The 13,351-nt window shown below is 40.8% G+C and overlaps 1 protein-coding gene across 2 annotated transcripts in view; it reads left to right on the top strand.

Moving 5' to 3' along the window:
* WASHC5 (WASH complex subunit 5) overlaps positions 1 to 13,351 on the top strand; it is a 59,212-nt gene that overhangs the window by 33,252 nt on the left and 12,609 nt on the right. For both annotated transcript variants that reach the window (XM_077847185.1, XM_077847186.1), the window contains 7 exons: positions 969 to 1,049; positions 5,526 to 5,627; positions 6,695 to 6,874; positions 9,135 to 9,259; positions 11,689 to 11,851; positions 12,242 to 12,344; positions 12,431 to 12,510. In XM_077847185.1, the coding sequence (XP_077703311.1) occupies positions 969 to 1,049; positions 5,526 to 5,627; positions 6,695 to 6,874; positions 9,135 to 9,259; positions 11,689 to 11,851; positions 12,242 to 12,344; positions 12,431 to 12,510 (834 nt within the window). The remainder of the gene's footprint in view (positions 1 to 968; positions 1,050 to 5,525; positions 5,628 to 6,694; positions 6,875 to 9,134; positions 9,260 to 11,688; positions 11,852 to 12,241; positions 12,345 to 12,430; positions 12,511 to 13,351) is intronic.

Here is a 13,351-nt window from a genome sequence, read left to right as displayed (position 1 = left end):
CCGGCTGTATCCCTAGGACCAGCAGACCAATTCTGATTTGTTTCTTCCTACTCTCAGGGATAACTGCTTGTGCCATGTTAGCGTAGCCATGCCTTTATTCATTACCTTGTCCCGGTGTTATTCCAGGCCTCACCAAGTGTTCTCAGAGGAAGTGGAACTCACCTGGTCACTTTTCTCCCGAACAGTCCTGGAGAATCAGCCTATCTTCTTTTTGGGCTAAAGATTGCCCAGACTTTTCTCATTCAGGTTCCTGGTTTGTACATCAAATCAGTGGCTCAAAGTAATCTGGGTTCCATTAACCTAACCATTTCCTCCAGCCAGACTTTTAAGCCCACTCAATAGTTAAGCAGCCTTGGGGGTGGTTCTTCCCAAATACCTCTGCTTTTCTTTCCCCTTGAACTTAAAAGATGTGAAGAAGTGAAATCAAGTGGAAATTGACAATATGAACTCCACTGTCTTCACATCATGCCAGTGTCAATTTTACATCCTCTGACACAACTCTAGAAATGACATCAGGAATTTTGACATTCAGCTTCAAATTTATGTATTTATTCTCACTCAAAAATATAGCATTGGTCTACCTTATCAGTGTCTCCTTATGTTGCTGGGGAAAAAGAAGTAGAAGGCAGTAAAGGGGAGATTACTCTGTTAGAGTCTTGATGAGCCTTTTCTACGGGGAAAGGACCATCGATCTCATGGAACCCTGCTTTTTATGCATGAGAAACTGAGGCCTGAAGAGGGGGAAATGATTGGTCAGCATCTAAAGAACAATTTAATGTCTGCTGACCCCGTTCCCAGTGTGTCGAACCGTGGTCTCTCGGTTCCATCACAGTGCCTCATTTCTGACCAGGACACATCACTCGTGCTGTCCTGGTTCATTCCAGGACTATCAGCCAATTTTCACTTTCTGTGGAAACGATGGATCTTTTATCTGAAGTACTTCATTAACTTCTTTCTCTTTGTTAAAGGTTGCCAAGCTTACTCATGCTATTTCCATTTTTACTGAAGGCATCTTAATGATGAAGACAACTTTGGTCGGCATCATCAAGGTATGGCTTTTGTCCTGGTCCACCTGATTAGACTGCTAGTTTGGATTACTGTGGTGGTTCTCCCATAGGGAACAGGGAATGACATTGTCATCTTGTGTCCCTTGCTGTTTCACAATTAGCTCTTGGTCTTCACTTTACTCACTTCTTGATGGAGGAAGAGAGAGAGAGCATTATAATCCTGATCTTTCACCCATATCCAAGAGTTACTTAAATCTAAGAAAAATCTGTATTATTGAATTTTTTGTAATAACAAAACAAAATGATTCAACTCCTTTGGCCAAACAGCTGGCTCAGTCTCTCCCACCTTCTTTCCTTCTAGTATTTTTATATTACATCTCAGGTGCAGAGAGCCGAGATAATCCTATGGCATTACTATTGTCTAGCCATTGTCATCAAGGATGCATGCTTTTCTTTCTCCTCTGGATGCCCACAGCCATTCCCATCCCCAGTGGCACCTGCTCTCTATGTTCAATTTCTGTCCCCAAAGAGGTATCTGTATTTTAAGCATGAGGTGTTACTTGATGTGTGCATGTTTGATTTCTCTGCATCCTATTGTGCTCTAAAGCCCATTCTTTTTCCAATCCTTCTCACTAGTTATCACTTTGAGAATTTATTTATGTCTCTGAGTTGGGTAATTGGTTACTTCTTACTACTGCATAGAATTTTACATTTTACTTAACCATTCACCAAGGCACAAACACCCATATTGTCTGTTTTCATCCTAACATTCCCCATTATCATAAGCATCTCTGAATATGTCCCTACTGTACACTTGTGCAAGAATTTCTCTGAAATCTGCCTCCCCAGGAGTGGATCACTGGGTCTTAAGGTGTGCCTATTCTTAATTTCTCTCAATGCCACCAGATTGCCTTCTGAAATAAGTGTTTCACAAAATGTCTTACCCACATTTTTACCAATACTTGTTATTATCCACATTCCAATTTTTGCTCTCCCAAAGAGTAGAAAGTGTTATTTCAATGTTGTTTTAATTTGTAATCCTATGGTGACTAGTGATGTGCCCATTCACAAGGTTCCTGGTGCTTTTATTTTTCATTTATCTGACATCAGCAGATACTACGTATTTCTTATTTAAAAAAAATGCTTATCTATTGAATTGCCAGATTAACATTTGTGTTAATAAAATCCAAGAAAATATAGGAAATGAACCTAAATAGGAATGGAAATTTAGTGTGTTTTTTCTGTGAGTATGCTGAAATACCATTGTGCCCCTAGAATACTAATAAAATCTATGCAGTATGCTTTAGGCCTGATGCCAGTTTAATTCAGTTGATATGCAGAGAGTACACATGCAGGTTATCATTTCTTACTAATCTATAAAGTGGCGATAAATCCTAGGACCAGATTAAGCATCTTACATGCAAAATGACCAGTACAAGAAGGATGTAGTAAAACCTAATAATTAACAATAATTATCAAAGGAAAGCCTGCTTAAGAAAAATGCAGATTTAGGGCACCTGGGTGGCTCAGTGGTTGAACATCTGCCTCTGGGTCAGGTCATGATCCCAGGGTCCTGGGATCGAGTGCCACATTGGGCTCCCTGCAGGGAGTCTGCCTCTCCCTCTGCCTATGTCTCTGCCTTGCTTTGTGTGTCTCTCATAAGTAATAAATAAAATCTTTAAAAAAAAATAGAAAAAAAATGCAAATCTTTTGCCATAGCCTTTCAGATGAGAGCAGAGGAAATACCACCTTGACCACACTCAACCCAGTAGACTATCTCTGCTAGTCTAACCACTCATAGCTTTCTGTAAGGGATCCTGTGGCCCTCACTAGTCTTTAACCCTCAAATGTTAAGCATCTGTTTCAGACACTTATAAAAAGTATAAGTTGAGGCCCTTGGGTGTGGAGCCTACTTAAAAAGAAAGTATAAGTTGACTTTAATCCATATGACTGAAAACAAATAAGATTTACACAGACATGTATGTGTAAATGTTCATTGTTAGAGGTAGCCAAAAAAAATATTTTAAAAATAATAGAGGGGTGCCTGGGCTCAGTCCATTAAGCATCCAACTCTTAATGTCAGCCTAAGTCTTGATCTCAGGGTGGTAAGTTCAAGCTCAGCATGGAGCCTACTTAAGATAGAATAATAAGGAAATAAAATAATAGATAAAAAATTTAAAAGAATAAAATAATCCAAACATTTATCACTAAGAGAATGTTTAAACATATCATGGTGCGTTCCTACTGTAGATTCCTCTGCTGCCATTTAGAAAGCATTTGCCACTGAAAGATTTTTTTTTTTATGATTTTATTTATTTATTTGACAGAGAGAGCACAAACAGGGGGAGTGGTAGGCAGAGAGAGAGGGAGAAGCAGACTCACCACAGAGCAGGGAGCCCAATATAGGACTTGATCCTAATACTCTGGGATCATGACCTGAGTTGAAGGCAGACACTTAACCAACTGAGCCACCCATGCAGCCACCACTGGAAGATTTCTAAAACCTTAAAACTTTGTTAAATTACAAAACAATGTGTGTGTGTTTGTGTGTATGTACATATTATAGTCCTATTTAGATTCTTTAAATTAGATATGTATTAAGGATAATATTTATGTATACAAATTCATGGGGAAAGGTCTGGAGGATCCATATGAAAACTGTTAACTGTTAACTTCAGAAGAGGACAGAAGTGTGAGGGAAGAGGCTGTGGGAAGGAGGCTTTCTCTAAGATGTTCTTGGAAGCTTCATGTTACTTTTTGATTTTTTCCCCCTCATCGATTATTCATCTAGTTATAATTTGTTATTGTAAAAAAGGGCACAGATACTGAGAGCTGTAGAAACACTTGTGCAGTTTAATGGGTTATTACAACCACCATCCAAGTCAAGAAATACAGTTTCCCAGGTCCTACCCCAGGACCCTCCTCCTGTGCCCTGACCTAATCTCAGTTTCCCTGTGTAGAGTTTTATTATCCAAAAGTAAATCTCTGGACACTACATTAAAAAAAAAATATGTTAGGTGCTCATTCAGTTAAGCATCCAACTCTTGGTTTTAGCTCAGGTCATGATCTCCTGGGTGGTGGAATTGAGCCCGTTTCAGGCTCCATGCTCAGTGGGGAGTCTGCTTGAGGACTCTTCCCTCTGCTCCTACTCCCTACTCGTACTCTAAAATAAATAAATAGATCTTTAAAAAGAAAGAAATGTTTAAAATAAATCTTTTAAGCCTTTTTTTTACATTTTTATTTATTTATGATAGTCACACAGAGAGAGAGAGGCAGAGACACAGGCAGAGGGAGAAGCAGGCTCCATGCATCAGGAGCCCGACGTGGGATTCGATCCCAGGTCTCCAGGATCGCGCCCTGGGCCAAAGGCAGGCGCTAAACCACTGCGCCACCCAGGAATCCCTTTTAAGTCTTTTTTTAAGAAGATTTTATTTATTTATTCATGAAAGACACAGAAAGAGAGGCAGATATAGGCAGAGGGAGAGGCAGTCTCCCCATGGGGATCCCCATGCGGGACTCAATCCCAGGACCCCAGGATCACAACCTGAGCCAAAGGCAGATGCTCAACCACTGAGCCACCCAGGCGCCCCTAGCCTTTTTTATTCTTCAGGTTTCTCTCCTTACAGTTTATCTGGTGAGGAACCCACAGCTGTTGACCTGTTGTTTTTCCAGTCTGGATTTTGCTGATGGCACAATCATGATGTAGCTCGACACGTTTCTCTAGCTTTTGTATTTCATGCAACTTTCATTGCAGTTGTCATTCTTGAAGTTTAGATGTAATCAAACCTAGGTGGACCCCATCCATTTGTCTTTATGACTTTTCAAAATAATGGTTTGTTGCACATATTAAAAGTACAAGAGACAAGTCTCAGGGCATTCAAAGGATTATGTCAAACTATCTGATGTTTTATGGATTTGGTAGGAGATTGACTTTTAGAATAACAAGTGCTTTCTCATTACAGAAAAAAAGAACCAGCCAAATAAGCTTACAGCGTCAGATAGCAGATTTGCTTTCCCATTTTATCTCCCTAATTACAAGCAGCATTCCAAGAATGCTGAAAGAAAAGAGAATTGTTAAATCTGTCCGACCACAAGCTTGAGTTTGCTCATGGGGGTGTAGATGCCCTGAGATAACATTGGGAAGAAAGGTGTGCGCTCAATTCAAGGGCAGGCCCATCATTCCAACCCTCCTCTTGATGCGGAGAAAAGGCACTTTTTACTTTTAATGAAATGATTAAAAATAAGCAGCAATTTAAAACTTTTCATACCCACAGTCTTTGGAATGTCATGTAAAATTAGCATGAATTTTACTGAGGTCAACCAAGTCCTAAAGAGTTACAGGTTTAATCATTCTTTCCAGGCTGCACATGATCAAAGGGACAGGAAAGGAGAAAGTCTCAGTTATTGAGAAATGGGGTAGGAAAGGGGTCCACCATCTGGAAACCAACTTTTCCTTTGGATTTCTTCATGCCTCCGCTTTTCCTCATTGTCATTTATTGCTTTTTGATTTGCACTCAGGTGGATCCCAAACAGTTACTGGAAGATGGAATAAGGAAGGAGCTAGTTAAACGTGTTGCTTTCGCTCTTCATAGGGGATTGATCTTCAACCCCCGAGCCAAGGTATCAGATGACCGAAGGGGTCTGTCCTGTCTCTCTGTCCAGCTTGCATAATGGACAAGCACACTATTTTTAACTATCATGAGCAAGACCTTTCCTCCTAACAGATATCTAATGCATGATGTTCAGTACAATTGACCAATGTGTTCTTTGATCCAATATTGTAATCTGTTTGTATGATCAGAAAATCCTTTCCAGAACCCATCCTTTCCTTTACCTGTTGATCCCCAAGTTTAAGAACTGAACTGATGACTGTGATCCAGAGTTACTTCTTCTTCTTAAAGTTAGAATTCGTAAACCCCAAGGCACATAGGAACTATAAAGCCTGTCATTTCTTATTTTCCTTGATCTGTTAGAGAATATGTTCATTTTTCTCAGGAGGAAAAAAAAATGGGCCTAAAATTTATATCTAGGGTACTTTGACCCCAGTAAATTCAATTTAAAATATTTTAAGTATTTTCAGGTTAGATATATTCATCAAATGACGTGAGAGAAATCTTCAACTTTCATTTTTTTATAGTCTTTCATATGAGACTTCCTTCCCAAATGAATTAAACCTCTTCTTTGCTGAATGTCTGACAAAAGTTGCCAGTCATACTCGTTGAGGTAGAAATGAGCATTTCCAAAGCTGTCTTCAGCTATCACTGTGGTCTCACACACAGTATGGGTCTCATTTAAAGTCTAGCAGAGAGTGAAATAAGTCAATCAGAGAAGGACAAACATTATATGGTTTCATTCATTTGGGGAATGTAAAAAATAGTGAAAGGGAATAAAGGGGAAAGGAGAAAAAATGAGTGGGAAATATCAGAAAGGGAGACAGAACACGAGAGACTCCTAACTCTGGGAAATGAACTAGGGGTGGTGGAAGGGGAGGTGGGCGGGGGGTGGGGGTGACTGGGTGATGGGCACTGAGGGGGGCACTTGATGGAATGAGCACTGTGTGTTATTCTATATATTGGCAAATTGAACACCAATAAAAAATAAATTTATAAAAAAATAAAGTCTAACAGAGATATTGGAGTTGACCACCTACTCCAATGTAATAGATTTGTATTTCTCCTTTTGCACAGCCAAGTGAATTGATGCCCAAGCTGAAAGAGTTGGGGGCCACCATGGATGGATTCCATCGCTCTTTTGAGTACATACAGGACTATGTCAACATTTATGGTCTGAAGATTTGGCAGGAAGAAGTTTCTCGTATTATAAATTATAACGTGGAACAAGAGTGTAATAACTTCTTAAGAACAAAGGTATCTAATTAAATCTTTAAAATTCTTGACTACATTTATTGTTCTGACATTTAAAATACATGCCCCAAGGGGGACCTGGGTGGCACAGTTAAACATCCAAACTCTTGATTTTGGCTCAGGTTGTGATCTCAGGGTGGTAAGATCAAGCCCTGCATCAGGCTCCATGTTCAGTGTGGATTCTGCTTCAGATTCTCTCTCCCTCTCCCTCTGTCCCTACGATCTTTCTCACTCACTCTCTCTATAAAATAAATAAATAAATCTTTAAAAATAAAATACATGCTCTGAACCTCAGAAATGCCAACAGGAAAGTTTCTTTAAATAGTAAAAGTCAGTATGCATTAGATAGACAGGAATACCTTCAGAGTACCCTCAGGAGCCATGAGGGTTGCAGAAAAATGTGTATGACACCTGACCTCTGGGAGTTTACCATCCTAAGGGAGAGGGAGAAATAACTGAATGACTAGAGAAAGAAGCTGCTTGTTGTAAATGGTATAACTCAAGTGATCTGGAGTTCAGAAGGCTTGAGAGTTCGTTTGGCCTGACTGGAGTATGTGCTAAAGGGCGGAATTGCTGGATCATGTGGTATTTCTAGGTTTCAATTACAGATGAACCACCAGACTCTTTGCCATAGTGCCTGCACCATTTTTCATTTCCTCCAGTAATGTCTGAGGGTTCTAATTTCTTCATGTCCTTGCCACCACTTATTATTTTGCTTTTCAAAAACCAGTTATAACCATCCTAGTAGATTGAAGTGGTATCTCATTATGGGCTTGTTTTTTTTGTTTTTGTTTTTGTTTTTAGATTTTATTTATTCATGAGAGAGACAGAGGCAGAGGCAGAGGGAGAAGCAGGCTCCATGCAGGGAGCCTGATATGGGACTCAATCCCAGGACTCCAGGATCACGCCCTGGGCAGAAGACAGGCACTAAACCATTGAGCTACCCAGGGATCCCCTCATTGTGGTTTTGATTTGCAGTTCCCTAATGACTAATCATGTTGAGCATCTTTTCACGTGCTCATTACCATTTGGATGTCTTTGGAGAAAGGTCTACTCAAGTCCTTTGTCCTGTTGTTAATGGGGTTGTTTGAACACCAGATTCTTAAGTGCCATGACTGACAAGCTTGATTTTAGTCAATACTTAACAAGGAGTAAGTTTTTAATTAGGGAACTCACAAGGTTCAGGTGGCATTCTTTTTTTTTTTTTTCTTTTAAAGATTCTATCTATTTATTCATGAGAGAGACAGAGAGACAGAGAAGCAGAGACACAGGCAGAGGGAGAAACAGGCTCCATGCAGGGAGCCTGATGTGGGACTCAATCCTGGGACTCCAGGATCACACCCTGGACCGAAGGCAGTTGCTAAACTGCTGAGCCACCCAGGCATTCCTCAGGTGGCATTCTTAATAGAATAAGTATCCTCCAGCCTTATATATTTTGGAATTTTATCATTACATTGATACATGTGAACTTGGAAGACAAAAAAAGCCAGAAAATCCCTGTGTCTCTTCTCATTTCTCAGTCACTTCACTCATCACAAATATATCTTTTTTTTATAAATGTTACATGTGGCATTTCTGGGAGTTATTAATGCACTTTTAAGTGTTTCCTCTTCAAACCCAAGGATCCTTTATTGTCACTGTTCATGCAGCATTATATTTATAAAACTACATGGAAAAAGATTAACTATGTTATCTTATCAAAAATGTACAGTGGACCCTTGAACAGCAACAGGTTTGAACTCACGGGTCCATTTATACATTTCTTTCCAGTAGACAAAGTGTGATACTGTAAAATATATTTTCTCTTCCGTATGATTTTCTTAACATTTTTCTGTAGCTTATGGTATTGTACAAATCAGTATATACTACATATACAGGGCACCCAGGTGGCTCAGTTGGTTAAGCAGCTGCTGTTGATGCAGGCCATGATCCCAGGATCCTGAGATCGAGTCCCGCATCGGGCTCCCTGCCAGATGGGCAGCCCGCTTCTCCCTCTGCAATGCTTGTGCTCTCCTGCTCTCTCCTGCCCCCCCTCCTCAAATAAGTAAATAAAATTTTAAAAAATATATACAAAATATGTGCTAATTGATTGTTATTGTTAAGGCTGTTCTAGTAAACAACAAGCTACTAATTAGTAAAGTTTTAAGGAAGTCAAAAGTTATATGTGGATTTTTAACTGTGTGGGGGTCAGTGCCCTGGCCCCCATGTTGTTCAAGGGCTAACTGTACTAAATACTTCTGGTTTGGTTTTGTTTCGTTTCTAGATTCAGGATTGGCAGAGTATGTACCAGTCTACCCATATTCCAATACCAAAGTTTCCTCCTGTGGATGAGTCTGTAACATTTATTGGTCGACTCTGCAGAGAAATCTTGAGGATCACAGATCCAAAGTAGGTGTATCTGAATTCCATTGGGCCTTGACCAACTGTGGTCAATAGGAGTCTCTGAACATTTTCCTTAGATCACACCCTTGTTCCTACCACACTTGGATCCACTCTAATGGGTTTCTTAGAGTCACTTTTTTTGAGACTGGGTATTTTCCCCAGTGTGACTGAGAGGACCTCAGTCCAAGAAAATAGAGATTAAAATAAATCTAAGGTCTGTTCAGCCACCTTTTAGTTTTATGCTCCTCTTGCTTCCTAGCTAATGTTCTATTTACTTGGGCCTGTGGACTCCTTGGTATATTAAAACTTTTTTTTATTATAAATTGCTCATCTTTACCTGTATAACTGTGGCACACTGCCCCATTGCAGGCACCAAACCTTCCACTTGTCAGATCCTGACCTTTGAAGATTATCTCCACACCCATCTGCTTTTCTAGCACTTCTCTTGCACACGACTTCTCAGTCGCTTGTCCAAGCTCTGGGTCTTAATGGTAGCTCCACGACAGGCACCAGCCCTCTGACCCCAGAGCCGGACTCTTAAACACTGAGCCATTCAAGGGCAGGCTGTGTAGCTTTGCACACAGTGGATTACAGTTCCTATCTGGTCAGATGGTTGAAAATCTCATATAATGAAAACCACCCTTAGGAATATTTTACATGAGCCCCATGGGAGAGACTTGCATGCTGCTTCTCTCATTGTGTCTGGTTTTCTTCCTTTTTCTGACTTGAGCTTCTGATGAGGCAACTAAGGTTAGGGGTACTAAGTCCAACTGAGGGAAGAGCCGACTCATATTTATACCCATGCACGTGCTCACTGAGGGGAATGGCTGGTGAGGTTTCCCAGGAAAAGATTCCTTTTCTTCTTTCTCTGTCCAGCAGTGTGTGCATGGTTGAATTTATGTAAGTTGAATGTCCTTATAACACAGCTCTTCTGTACTGCCTTCAGATTCTAGCTTATTTGGTCTCAGAAATTACACAACTTGACACACTATATATGAACGTCTTCCAAAAATTCAAGCACAAATGAGTTCTATCTATGACTCACGGACCAAAAAGAGTAAATGATCCAAAATTTTTTATAACTCCTGCTTTCTTGGTACCCATGGGTGGGTCACTGAAGCCCTTCTAGAAGACTCTCCACCTAGTGCCACATTAAGACTTGCAGAAAGGATTAAGCATTGGGTTTGGGATCTCCACGTCATAATAATGATTTATTCATCTACATTGGGAGACACTGGCGACACATTCAGAGTGCCAGCACTGGGTGATAGGGGCAGGACACTTTGAAGCTTAAAAGTAGAATGCACTTTCTGGAAATCTTGGTCTTTCCAAATGTAAGCCTTTCCTCCCAAGCTTTGTTTCAGTAAAAAGATGTCCTAGTTCCTAGAATTGGGGGCCTATTCATCTGTGGAGTGTACTGGAATTTCAGAGCCTGGGTTTCCACCCTATACCTGCCCAGTCAAACCCCAGGAATGGGCCCTGGGCATATATTTTTAACACACTTTACCAGTGATTTAAGGACCCTCTGCCAGCATTTGAAAACCAGTAAAATGGTGGTTAAGGATATGGTGTTAGAATCAGGCCTCACTAAGTTATTTCATCTGTAAAATGAGGGTCACACAGCTTGGATATTAAGCCATGATGAGGATGAAAAGAAAAAGTTCTTAGCATAGGACCTGACACCTAAGAGGTGCTCAGTAAATGTTGTGGTTATCATTGCTGTCAGCACACTTTTGAGTCTGAAAATCATTAATTGGTGACCAGACCCAGGAGGAAAGAGGAAATGGCTTTGTTGTCATAGTCACAAATTTCACTAGGTCAGCAGAACTCTAAGTTCCTTTCTTATCAAAATGGAAGTGAAGGGCAGCCTGGGTGGCTCAGCGGTTTAGCACCACCTTCAGCCCAGGGCCTGATCCTGGATTCCCGGGATCAAGTCCCACGTCAGGCTCCCTGCATGGAGCCTGCTTCGCCCTCTGCCTGTGTCTCTGCCTCTCTCTCTCTCTCTCTCTCTCTCTCTCTCTCTCTGTCTCTCATGATTAAATAAATAAAATTTTTAAAAAAGAAAAACAAAATGGAAATGAAACAAGACTCTTACTGCCTGGTCTCTGGGAATCTAAAGACCCTGTGGAGAGAAAACTCAGCTCTGTCTCCTCTCTGCTCGACTCCAAAGAACAGCCCGACCCAGTGGAAATGAATTAGTCAAACTGGTCACCTGGCATAGGGCAGGAAAAAGTGATTGCACTGAATTTGGCCCTCCTGGCCCTTTGGGCATTCACTGTGAGATATACTAGGTGCCTAGATGCAGAGGTTATTAAACAGATCGTGTAGCCATTGTTCCTCATGTCTGATGCCCAAATCCTGTTGCGTCCCACGTCTCCTCAGGATGAATTAATTCTGACCTGCTTTTGACTTTCGAGTTTTTGTTTTTCTTTTAGAATGACCTGTCACATTGACCAGCTGAACACTTGGTACGATATGAAAACTCACCAAGAAGTGACAAGCAGCCGCCTCTTCTCAGAAATCCAAACCACCTTGGGGACTTTTGGTCTGAATGGGTTAGACAGGCTTCTGTGCTTTATGATCGTCAAAGAGCTACAGGTGAGCATTTGGGTTTTGATGTGTGGTTCCTGCTTCCCTGGGAGAAATGAGAGGAGATCAGTTAGCTTTCCATTCATGCTTTCCTATGCCTACACCAGCCATACATATATGCTTCTTTTTAGGTAGATGAGAACTGAGGATAAACTAGAATTTCTTTGGCTAGCATAGTATTTTTTTGTGTAGACTGGTCTGGGGAGTTTCATATGAGGAAGTTGAGACTCTCTCCAAGCGGGAGGATGTTTCTAACAGGAACCAGAAGTTACTGCCTCACTGTCATCCTTGATAGCGTTTTATGACTTAAGCTGTGTTCTATATAGCACTTCAGTTAACTGGAGCATTATTCATTTTATTCACTATGTTTGGTTCCTTGATTGTGTCTTCTTGTTTTAGAATTTCCTCAGTATGTTTCAGAAAATTATCCTGAGAGACAGAACTGTACAGGATACTTTGAAAACCCTCATGAATGCTGTCAGCCCCCTAAAAAGCATAGTAGGTAAGTGTTCTGAAAGCACCCTGAGATGAAGGTAACACTAGCTTTTCCATTTTTACTAAACAGAAAATTATATTTTACCCTTTCAGCAAACTCGAATAAAATTTATTTTTCCGCCATTGCCAAAACACAGAAGATTTGGACAGCTTATCTCGAGGCTATCATGAAGGTATGTTGTGGGAGAGAGGATGATAATCAATACAATGTTTTTTAAATTATTATTTTCTTACAACCTTGCTATCCAAGGAAAGCCACACTTCTTTCCTTTGTCATCAGAGCAAAAATACAGCACTTCAGTTTATTGTTATTTCTAAATTCACTTGTCCTTTATTGTCCTTTCTGGAGCTCTTCTTGTCTGGTTTTCATTGATTGGCCTCCTGTCACCAAAGAGAAGGTTTCTTTTTTTTTTTTTTTCTTTCTTTTTTTTTTGAGAACATTTCTTTTTAAACTGACTTCGGGCAAGAAGTGCTTTCACACAAAGAAATGGAAATCTTCCTCCCTCAGTGGTCTCCATCTTGACATAAGTTCATTTAATGAACTGCTCTATCAGTGTACAACTCTGAACTGGTGCAAGTAGGTGTTAGAACAGGACATTTGTCTCTGTCTCGCCTTGGGTCTGCACAGATTTTAGAAAGCCAAGTTCTCTGGGACGTAAGTTATCCTTACACCATGGATAGAACACTGTCGTCTTTAGAAATAAGTAAGAAGGGGGATCCCTGGGTGGTGCAGCGGTTTAGCGCCTGCCTTTGGCCCAGGGCGCGATCCTGGAGACCTGGGATCGAATCCCACATCGGGCTCCCGGTGCATGGAGCCTGCTTCTCCCTCTGCCTGTTTCTCTGCCCCTCTCTCTCTCTCTCTCTGTGACTATCATAAATAAATACAAAAAAAATTTAAAAAAAAAAAAAAGAAATAAGTAAGAAGGGATCCCTGGGTGGCTCAGCAGTTTAGTGCCTGCCTTTGGCCCGGGGCGTGATCCTGGAGTCCTGGGATTGAGTCTCGCATCAGGCTCC

The sequence above is a fragment of the Canis aureus genome, chromosome 14 (assembly GCF_053574225.1).
Source record: "Canis aureus isolate CA01 chromosome 14, VMU_Caureus_v.1.0, whole genome shotgun sequence".
Lineage (NCBI taxonomy): Eukaryota > Metazoa > Chordata > Mammalia > Carnivora > Canidae > Canis > Canis aureus.
This window is presented reverse-complemented; position numbering and strand designations above follow the sequence as displayed.